The sequence below is a fragment of the Camelus bactrianus genome, chromosome 1 (assembly GCF_048773025.1).
Source record: "Camelus bactrianus isolate YW-2024 breed Bactrian camel chromosome 1, ASM4877302v1, whole genome shotgun sequence".
NCBI lineage: Eukaryota > Metazoa > Chordata > Mammalia > Artiodactyla > Camelidae > Camelus > Camelus bactrianus.
Window position 1 is genome coordinate 2,213,298 of NC_133539.1, and position 11,275 is coordinate 2,224,572.

At 46.4% G+C, this 11,275-nt stretch overlaps 1 protein-coding gene across 7 annotated transcripts in view; it reads right to left on the reverse strand.

Annotated features, from left to right (window-relative positions):
• Nucleotides 1-11,275, reverse strand: part of RRP1B (ribosomal RNA processing 1B) — a 41,708-nt gene that overhangs the window by 29,583 nt on the left and 850 nt on the right. For 5 of the 7 annotated variants that reach the window (XR_012500042.1, XR_012500027.1, XM_074345145.1 and 2 more), the window contains exons 2-6: nt 3,936-4,018; nt 2,348-2,405; nt 1,098-1,183; nt 689-750; nt 245-374 (exon numbers count right to left, since the gene is read on the reverse strand). Coding sequence is in view for 5 of the 7 variants with exons in the window: in XM_074345145.1 (XP_074201246.1) it covers nt 245-374; nt 689-750; nt 1,098-1,183; nt 2,348-2,405; nt 3,936-4,018 (419 nt within the window). In the remaining 2 variants the exon portion in view is untranslated. Of the gene's footprint in view, nt 1-244; nt 375-688; nt 751-1,097; nt 1,184-2,295; nt 2,406-3,935; nt 4,019-11,275 lie in introns of all 7 variants that reach the window. The other 2 variants (XM_074345192.1, XM_074345254.1) reach the window with 2 other exon arrangements.

Sequence of the window (11,275 nt, forward strand, 5' to 3'; positions counted from 1 at the left end):
CTTATGAAAGAAAAAAGTAAACATTGCTTCCAATCCCAAACTCAGATAACCACCCGTAGGCTAAAAAACGCGTTTCCTTTCCAGCCTTCGTCTGTTCACACAGGAACATGTGCTTTAAGAAAAGTCACACTATTCCCCAGCTTTGCCTACTGCCTTTTTTCCTTCTGCTTTTTACAAACTCAGCATCACAAGCAGTTCCTCACGTTACCGAATTCTCTGCGCAGGGCATCTGACCACTTCTTACCTCCTTCCCTCCCACTTTGGATAGTTCATCCACATAAATGTCAATGAAGTGGAACTTCACTCCGTTAGGAGACTGACTCTCGGGACGCAGGATCTCCTTCATCAAGACGTCCAGAAAAAGCTTGATTCGGCTAAAGGAAACAAGACACATGGTGCCAGTCACTACAGCACCCCCCACAGAAAACAGCAACATTCAGACTCCTTAACAGGCAAGGCGAGGCTGGAACAGTTCGACAAGGAGAAAGGCAATCCCTGAAACCAGTGTAAAATGCCGACTGCTGGATTCTAAGTTCTTTACGTGGAAGGATGCTCTGCCCTCAATACCCAGAGTGGAAAGCACAGATCAGGCAATTCAAACTTGCTGATTAACTGAAAGACTTGGAAAACACACTATCACCTTAAAGGTTTTAGGGCCGCCGACACCTAACCCAAATAGTTCACCAACCTTTCTTCCCAGCCGTTTCGCTTCAGAACTTCAAAGGACTGCCTCAGAACCAGACGGATCAGCTAGAGACAGACAGCATTTGTTACACAGGGGAAAGTGAGAAACACGGCTCAGCTCAGCAGAGTGGGGAGACCAGGGAAGCTCACAGAGCCTGGATCCCAAAAGTGAAAAAATTTCCACAATAATCACATTTAACTTCTAAATCAAAAAATGTTAACTAAGGAGGCCGAAACTCATATACCTTTGAGCACATACTCAAATGCGATCTGATGATCACATAATAGGTGTCACACCAAGCCTGGAACTTGCTTTGCTTCAAAAATAAGCCTTTCCATTGTTTTTAAGACGCTCAACACTCTTTCCTGCCCCGAGCTCTGAGGCGAGCTGGGGGCAGGCCCCCGGGGCTCACCATGTAGAACTTGTCCAGGCGCAGCTGGTCAATGCCCTTCCACTCTCGGTTCATGGTTTGCCAAAAGGTCTGAATGAACAGGTGCTCTGCAGTGAACAAAGGGCTCTGAATGCTGGGGTTCAGGTTAACACGTCACCACATAGCAAGAAAGTCAGGAAGAGGAACAAACCAGGATTATTTATTTACTGTTCTCAAGAGTTCTTGGTCAATAATTAAGTACGCTCAGTAATTTCTGTTCCACTTAAATAAAAGCACATTATCACGACAGGGAGGCTGGTCATGTTCCACTGCTCGCCTAGAACGCTCCCCGGAGCCTTCTGCTTTATCTGTTGCAAAGTCATGTTTCTATCAAAATCAAAAGATTCCCTGAGCCGCAGCTGCTGGCCCCTTCCCCCCGTCTCTCCTAACAGTCAGCCCAAGGCCGTCAACCCCGATGAACACCTGGGTGACCCACACTCAGCGTCAGCTGGGGGGCGCTAACAAAACAGTCTGTTTTTCTCTTCTGAGCCATGAAATTAGCACTTTTTCATCCAAAAATAGTTTGTTTTTCTGCTCTATTTCTTCTTGCATAACTTTCTTGATATAGGAAAAGCTATTGTAAATTCCACGTGTAGAATTTTGTCCCTTACTAGTCAGCGGGGACCCTGCTAAAATCTAGAGAACCACTGAGGGTTGATAAGGTCATTAGGATGGTTTTGTTCTGAGAAGTACTAAGCAAAATAGATGCTTTTTCTTCGTTTGTAAATAGTCAAAGCTTGAAGGAGCTGGAGACAATCAGCCTCTCCCTGTTTATTCTTTTTGGTAAATGGGGTCACTTTACAGTTACTACCAGCGACGCCCTCAGACAGCTCTGGTCTTCAGAAGGGTAACCTGGCACCTAGAGGCTGCTGCAAACACTGGCATATTCGCACACAGCCTCCAAGAATGTCATGTTAACTCAGAATCTGAGAACTCTGGAGAACTGTTACTTCTCAAAATGTTTCTTTGAAGACGTCACGTGTGACATTCCACCAGACACCCCCTCCATTCACCTCTCACAGAGGCAGCACCTACATGTAACAGCTTTCCCCAAAGGACGGGTCTGTCGCCCGACATCACACATGAGCAGCCCAGGCTCACGTGACGCTAGCCCACTGGGAACGGAAACTCTGAAGGAAGGAGAAGCAGCAACACTGACTAAATCTCTCAGGCAAGTTACCAAATCTGACGAGCAGGGAGGTTGTGAAAGCCAGGAGAACACCAGGACTTACGGGCCTCTGAGTTGTTAACAACATGGATGAGCTGGGAAATAGTGTTCGCTAGCTCCTCCTGCAAAGGCGGGGTTGGGGAGAAACACGGGGGTTATTACGTGGTACCAGCAGGGGGAAACAGCATCACGGCCTGCGCCTCTCCCCACGGGCCGGGGGGTGGGCGTGGGGGTCCTGCACCATCAGTTTTCAATGTCACTTCCTCTAAGAAGTGTGTGCTTGAGTATCTGGATTTTATCAAGTGTGAAATTCTCAATTTCACTGGACTATCGTGTCAAGTTAAAATGCTTTTGAGACTTGCTCAAGCTGCATGTTTACATAAGTATCTCTAGTTATGAGTTCAAATGACCTACAGAAGAAATACATTAGCTGTCAACACTTCTTGGCTTTCAGAATATATTCTAACAAATTGAGATTCCATCCGAATCCCCCAAATAATGGGAACACAGATGCCAGCGAGGGGGAGTCGCCAGAGGGCAGACAGTGGGGACTATCACAGCGTTAAGGCTCCGGGTGTGGACCAGGACGTCCTGTCCTCGGCTGGCTCAGAGACACACTGCAAAGGCAGGGCGGCAGGACGCAAAGGTTAAGGGCACCCTACTTGCATGCGAAGAGCCCGGCCTGCTGAGATGCACCGCAGTTCTCTCCGCCTGCGGGGAGAACTCCGAGCTGCGGGTCTGTGAAGAAACCTGCCTTGGGGAGGGTCAGCAGAAGAACTCTGCTGGTGACTCACGTAAGAACTTGGCCTTTACCTAGACTCAGTCTTTCTCACCCATCTTACATGAACTCCCAGACTTGAAAGTGTTCCTGTACATCTGTTTTCTTCCTCCACTAAAGCTGTTGGTTGTTACTTTGAATGTAATTTAAAAATATTTTGCTCTGCTATCCTACTCAAAACATGTTCAGTGGAGTAAAGGCAGTTAATCAAAGCAAGCTATTACATGGCTTAGGGAGAAGGGGTAAAGTTGCACATTAGAACCCAGACAAGTAAAACAGGCTTACCCCTTACTCCTGCAAAGGCAGGCTGGCTTCTACACACCAGAACAAAGCTCTGTAAAGAGTCTAAAACATTATCCTAACTAGTGTTGGTGGTGGGGCTCACGTACACCTGTGCCAAGCTTCCACTGACCTGAAGGGTGAGGCCATCAGATCTGGGGCCACTGCTCACCCTGCAGAGTGTAGACCCCAGCAAGGTGGCTGCCCAGCTTCCTGGGCACCCGCAGAAGAGGGGGCCTGGAGCCCGGGGAGTGCACAGGATCTTAGAATAGAGATATGCTATTTTTGACCACAGATAATAAAAGATGAAACAGAAACATTAAAATAAGTCACGTAAAACCTACCATGGAAACTATGAAACTGTGACAGAGAAATAATACATCTGATTTACGAGCCTTTTTTGAAAAGACAATTATGCACAGCACTGGGCACACTGCGCCTTTCCATTTGGATGAGGGTAAGAAAGTGAATCCTTGAAGCAATGACTTTCAATTTGTTTATGTGCGTCAGGGAGGGATACAGCATAACACAGGCAAGTCTTGTTCATCCAGTTGTGCCCCCAATCCAGTAAAGTGACAAAGGGAGCTGGTGTTACCTGCAGAAGGGGTTCGTCCTGCACCCACATGCAGTAGAAGAGCCCTTTCCATATTTTCAGAAGTTCTTCTTGGCTGAAACCCCCTAGAAAGCAAAACAGCACAAAGACCGCATTTTAGTCTCCACGTTCCCTAAGCTTAGAACTGCCACACAAGTAGCGAAAGGGAACCACATACATTTTCCTTCACAAATGTCTTTTTTTTTTTTTAATTCGAAGCATTCGTTTTGTTGTCACCAAATAAACACGTATAAGTTAAGCGGTTTATCAGCTGTGGGGCGGGGGTGGTGGTGGCATGTCCTCATCTGTGTAATGCATGGAAACAAATGCCACCACGACAAAAATGTTAACCGACAGAGTGGTCACTTATAAAACAAGTTCCCCTCCCTACTTAAAACTAGCGCCTCACCCTGCACACCAACATCTCTATTGGTCTTGCAAAGTAAAATTGCAAATCCACGGAAGACGAAGGACTTGCTCAGGTCCCACACAACTGGCCCCAGGGGAAGTGGAAAGCTTTGGGATCTTTTTTTTTGTTGTTGTTGCAAAGATGACCCTTTTAAGGATCCTGCTATGAGGTCAAACATGGCTGTACCCCGACCTCTCTCTCTGCCGGTCACGGTTTTCATCTACTGGGCAAGCACAGTCTTGTTTTAAGTGGCATCACTTTGGTCAGTCTTACTCCCACTCACTATTCGAGCCCTTTACCACCTAACCACAAGCTGCACACAGACTCTTGCCTCCTGGGTCGACCCCAGGTGTCCTGCAACAATTGCGGAGTAACATAAGGAATCACAAAATCAGGTAAGTGCACACTCTTGGGAGTTTCCAAGCCTATGGAGAACAAACAGAATCCTCAAGCCCTGATGGATGATACAAATGGTCTTCATGAAGATTTCACTCAGAAGGTACTAGGAAAAGTCTTCTGGTGTAGCCAAGGATAACTTAGGTGAGTGTAAACAAGCCGGTATTTGGAAACAATGTGATTTCAATAGTCCAAAAGATAATTAAATTAAAAAGTGACAAATGGACCCCTTTTGACAGAATGAAGTTTACTTAGTGCACTTGCCATAAGCGTTAGAGCATTATACTGACTTCCAAGTTACTAAAGACCCTTCTGCCAACGGTGTCATTATGGTGCGTTTTGATTCTTTGTGATAGTCTCTAACTTAAAACCAACACACCATAAACTACAGTGTAATTAGTTTATTAAAGTGCATTTCCTTTAGGGGTTGGGCAAACAATACTCCCACTGGATTCCCTCCCCAGTTGTTACAAAGAAGCCACACTGGGATCTTCCCGCAGACACACAACTATGCTGTGAGTCATCGGTCCCACCAGAGCCGAGCCAATTGCTGTTGCAAGGGCAGTAACTTGGTCATGGTGACCTGGGTTCATATTCAGCCCTGTTAAGACTAATGAATTCGTGGATCTGGGCAAGGATGGTCAATGTCTGCTAAAACATCAGATGAAAAAACATGGAGGAACTTTGAAATGGATACATCAGGCTCACAACACCAAACCCACTGATCCATGTTAACTCGCGCAGGCAACAACTACGCATTACATGCCACAAGTGATGGGACAGGAGGAACACGGCACCACCTGCTGACTATTCCTACAGAAACAGACAAGCTAAGCGACACCGCTGCAAATTCAACTTCTAACATCAGTCTGCAGGGAGCACAGGGGACAGAAGGACATGTCAAATGAGGCCGTGGACGCCGTCAGCAAAACCCCCAATGTCGGAAACTACAGGACAGACACCTTGCAAAGAAAAAGAAGCTGGGTGAGAACTGTCAGAATTTAAGAGTCTTAGCAGTCATACCAACCAAATGTAATGGGTAGGTCTCATCTGATTCTGATTTCATGAATAATTTATGAGATGATGGGAAAAACTCAATAGATTGGAAAAAAATTTAAAAGATGTGACAACAGTCCTGTGGTTATGTTGAAAACAGCCTGTATCTTTTCAGGATACATCCTGAGGCCTCGGGAGATGACATGAGATGCCACGGATTTGCTTCCCAAAAATCTAGGAGAAGCAGAAAGGGGCCAACCGATGTGTGAGTGCACTCTTTGTGTATTTGAAATATTCCTTAACACAAAGAAGAAAAAAGGACTGCATGAGACTACGAAAATTTTATCATGGGTTGCTTTCTTCTTTTTATTGTTCAGAAAATTTTTTATAATGAAACCGGAAAAGCACGAACACTGATGAACTTGGAAGCAAACAGGATTTAAAAGACACTAGTTCCTGCAGGAGACCCGGTCCTGGGCGTTCCGTGTTTGCCAAGCAGCTACACTGCTGTCCCCTCCAGGGCTGACACCTTCAAGGCCGGGCCTGGGAGGGAGGCAGTGGGCTGGGAGGGCTCACTTACATGGAGGGAAGCAGCCAGCCGCGCTCACACCAGAGCAGCATGGGTCACCCCACTGCAGGTCAGATCCTCCTCCTCAGGCCTTAGGAAGGACCCAAGATCTCTCCCAGGAGACTTGGAGAGAAGACACAGCCTGCACCTGTGCTCAGTCACCCTGTTAAGTGCTGGGCAGCCTGACAGCAAACGGAACCAATCTGGGGGAGCAGAGTGTGCTATGGAGAAAAGCTAGGGTCCGGTGCCATTGGTGGAGCTCCTGCATTTGTTTTTTTTTTCCCTGAAAACTAGTGTGGCTTCGATGTTCTGTCAAGTTCCAACTGCAAAAGAGTCCCAACCAATAAGAATATATTTTTATGGCTTAAAGACTTAAACGTAAGACAAGACACTATAAACCTCTGAGAAGAAAACATAGGCAAAACATTCTCTGACATAAATCTTAGCAATGTTCTCCTAGGGTAGTCTACCCAGGTAATAGAAATGAAGCAAAAATTAACAAATGGGACTTAGTTAAACTTACAAGCTTCTGCACAGCAAAGGAAACTAGAAGCAAAACAAAGACAACCTACAGAATGGGAGAAAATATTTGCAAAAGATGAGACTGACAAGGGCTTAATTTCCAGAACATATGAACAGCTCATACAATTTAATAAGAAAAAAACAACCCAATCCCAATCCGAAAATGGGCAGAAGACCTAAACAAGCAATTCTCCAGTGAAGACATATGAACGACCAATAGGCATATGAAAAAACGCTCAATGTCGCTAATTATCAGAGAAGTGCAGGCATCACCTCGTATCTGTCAGAATGGCCGTCATTAAAGAGTCCACAGACAAGAAACGCTGGAGAGGGTGTGGAGGACAGGGAGCCCTCCCACACTGCTGGTGGGGATGTAGTTTGGTGCAGCCACTGTGGAAAACAGTATGGAGATTCCTCAAAAAACTAAAAACAGACTTACCCTGTGAGCCAGCAATCCCACTCCTGGGCATATATCTGGAGGGAACTCTTAATTCAAAAAAGATAACACGAACCTCAGTGTTCATAGCAGCACTACTTACAATGGTCAATAAACAACCTAAATGTCCATCAACAGATGACTGGATAAAGAAGACATAGTATATTTATATAATGGAACACTACTCAGCCATAAAAAGGAACGAAATAATGCCATTTGCAGCAACATGGATGGACCTAGAGATCATCATTCTAAGTGAAGTAAGCCAGAAAGAGAAAGAAAAATACCATATATCCCTTATATATGACATCTAAAAAAAGACACAAATGAACTTATTTACAAAACAGAGACTCACAGACACAGAAAATAAACTCATGGTTACCAGAGGGGAGAGGGGGTGGGAATGGGTTAAGTTGGGAGTTGGAGATTTGCAGATACTAACTAGTACATATAAAAGAGATAAATGACAAGTTTCCACCATGTAGCACAGGGACCTATATTCAGTATCTTGCAGTAACCCGCAATGAAGAAGAATCTGAAAAGGAACATATATATGTATACGTATGACTGAAACGTGCTGCTGCGCACCAGAAACCAACAGAACACTGTGAACTATACTTCAGTTAAAAAAAGAAAATAAAGATGTAATAAAAACCATGCAATTCACATACTGTATCAGAGGGTACAACGGAGAGCGCCTTATTCACCACCCCAAACCCCAGTCCCCCCACCAGAACCACTGCTCCCGCCTGGTGTGCACCTTTCCAGCGCGTGTCCGCAACACTCACACGTGATATAGAAACGCGCAGTGGTGTGTGCACAGCCTCAGTACACTGCATTCTGACATATTCTGTATTCTGACCTTTTCACTTAAAAAGAGCACAGTGAATATTCATCTGCAGATGTTCCTGCAAGTGCGGCAGCACGTCAAGCGATACCGCGAGCTACCCACGTGCCTCGGGAGAGCCCACGCCTGTGACGGGCAAGGGCACGGTGTGACGCGCTGCAGGGGCCTTTGCGAGAGAAAACAAGTCGATTTTGACAAAGTAACAGGGGGAGAGCAGATCCTGGACAGCGGGCCAGAAGGGAGCTGGACATGGAAATACTTTGTTTCACCCTATGTGAAACAAAAAAGCAGAGTGGAAACAAAGTGCTGGTTAGGCCCCAGTCTGCTGTCACCAGCTGTGCACTACTAGAGGTCCGCCAACTACCCCTTGAGCCTCAGTCTCCTCACCTGTGACGCACGCAGGGTCCACAGTTAAGGTCCAAAGTACGAGCAGGGGTGAGACGCGCTTTGTAAGCGCAAAGCGCTGCTCAGCTGGCGGCTATGGTGCGATCACCTCCTGTTCCCTCCCCAAGATCAGGGAAGCTCTTTTCTCTTTAAAAACAGCTATTTTCAATATATGTATAAAAACCACTTGTTTTCACCCACGAATTTAGCTGGTAAAATCTAGGTACCCATCGTTGAAGCGTTTAAAGCAAAACAGAGAAATGCACATTTTCTGGTTTCTTTCCGAACCCTGAAGGTGAAGACCTCTAGAGCCGAGGCAGTCCTGTTCCATGACTGCCTTTTATCTTTTCTTCTTGAGGTTGAGTTTCTTAAACTCAACACAACCAAGTTTCTACAGCAATATAGATTCAGTTATTTCAAAACAAATGAGGTTACCATGAAGGTGAGATGTGGAAACAGTAAATACTAACAAACCATGAGATGAGAAAAGTCCAATAGCCTCTCTCATCACAAAACAGCCCAGGAGCCGTTTTAGGTGAGACGTAAAGTGTTAGACCCAACCCACACCTGTGACGAAACAGCAACAGCTCCCAGTTATTCCAACTACTGGGTCGAGACCCCAAACCCTGTCTGTATGAAGAAACTCGCTTCCTCCCTCGCATCATTGAATCTACGACACCATCAGCTATGTGACTGTTTATTTCACGTGCCACCAGAAGAAAGCAAGAGTGCAAACAAAAGTCACAAGGATGATTTAAAAATTTACCCCAATTTTAGCAGATGTTAAATGTTTAAGGTTGCAGAATGGACAAAACAGGCAGAGACTTTTGTATGTTTTGCTCACTGCTCTGTTCCCAATCCCAAGAGTGGCGTGCAAAATCCCAGCACACAGTAGGTGCTCCGCGTGTGTGCTCAGCACACGAGTGAATGAACAGGGACAAGTGGGCCCTTCCGAGTAAACCCACGGTTTTATTCTACGAAGGTAAAGGATCAACACGAACACTCAAAGCAGCAGAGCAACATTTAGTTGCTTTTAGTTCTACAAAGTTTTCAATTTGCTTTTAAAATCACACTATCTACATTGCTATCGGACAGTGAGTACAATTTCAGCCTGCCTTTACCATGCCTGAGACAAGTCACACAGACATCTGAGCCTGTCAATGAGATGCCATGGTCAGGCAAGTTATTCCCCAATCTGTGTTTCTGTTCTGACGAGCACGGCGGGGTAGAAGTCCTGTCTGCACTATGCCATCAGCGCCGTCCGTGACACTCACTCTACACTTGCTTTTCTGAAGGCCCCTGCACTCCCTGCAAGGCGGACGTGATGGGGAACAAGACGTAGGTGTGGCGGCATGAAGCAGCCAGCACCCTGGGCCCTGGTGCAACCCCGTGGGCCCCCTGCCCCTCAGCACTTGACACGCTGCGCCTCTTCCCCCAAGGGCCCCGCACAGCAGGCTCTGTCCGGCCGGCTGAGCCCCGTGCGTAGTGCGTCTGGTGTTTTCTCTTTCTCGGCGTGCACAGGCCGGCATCGTCCGTCTGGATGTGCTCCCGTTTCCAGCTAAGAGAACAGATGGAAGCTTACATTGTTTTGGGTGAAGAATGATACATCAGCTGATAACTAAGAAGCAGTGTAGCTAAGGGCCACAACAGAGACACACTGGGTATTTCAGAATCCTAGAGGAATGGGGTGAGACAGGAGGGAAGGCATTTGGGAGCGAGTGATGCTGAAGCGAATACTGGGATTGGATCCAGCTGGGAATCTTTTCAGTAAACAGGGGAAGTGAAGGCAGAGAGGTGAGAGCTGGCGCACTGTGCACCAGGAACCAGTGTGGAGCTGTCATACCGGGGCTGAGATGGAGAGAGAAAGGCAGGGGGGACAGATCACGATCTACAGACCTGGAATTCCAGGAAAACAGTGACCTGATGGAACTGCTTCAGGAAGATGAGCCCAGACTTATTCATGGAGCACAAGTTCAAGGGGGCACAAAGGGAGATGAGATCAGTTAGGAAGTAAGCAGGTACAGAAATCTAGAGCAGATGAAGGGTGCCTCCGGTGAGGGCAGAGTAACTCAGGGAAAGAAACAGGTAGAACCAAAGGATACTGGATGCAGGGCTAGGGGAGAGGATGAGGAGGAGGAGTCCAGGACAACATCATGTGTCCAGCTAGAGTCTGCGGGGTGATGGGACCTAGCGCCCAAATGAATGAGCACAGGCAGCAGAGCAGCACCAGGACACGAGGTTGTGGGGGGAAGAAAATGAGTCATTTTGGGCATGGAGTCTGAGGACATCCAGGTGGAGATGCCAGGTGAGGAGGGCATTATCTAAGCTGAAAGTAGTAAAGGTATGGCTTAGAAAGTTAGGTTCAGGAACCTCTAGCATATAGGGGATGAGAGTAAATTAAACCTGTCAGGGTGACGCCTAATAGAATTCAAGTCAGGAAGTTTGGCTTCACTCCTCCTAGCAGACTTCCCACGAAGTTGTACTTTCTTTTTCCTGTGTAGTCTTTTGTGATTTCTCTTCAAAATAAAACTAAGAGCGTCAGTACAGGGGGAAACATAAATTCTTTCAAGTAGACTCCAGATATTAGTACTAGCGAGAAATAAATCAGACTTTATCTTAGTGCAATAAAAAACTCCATTTCACACTGGAGTTCATACCCTCCAGGGTTTACAGATTGTATTTTGAATCAGGTAAATGGAATCCTTCAACGGCACCCCAATGCAGTCAGAACCCATACTACAAAGCCTTGTGAGACCTGGCCACTGCCTACTTTTCCAACTTCACG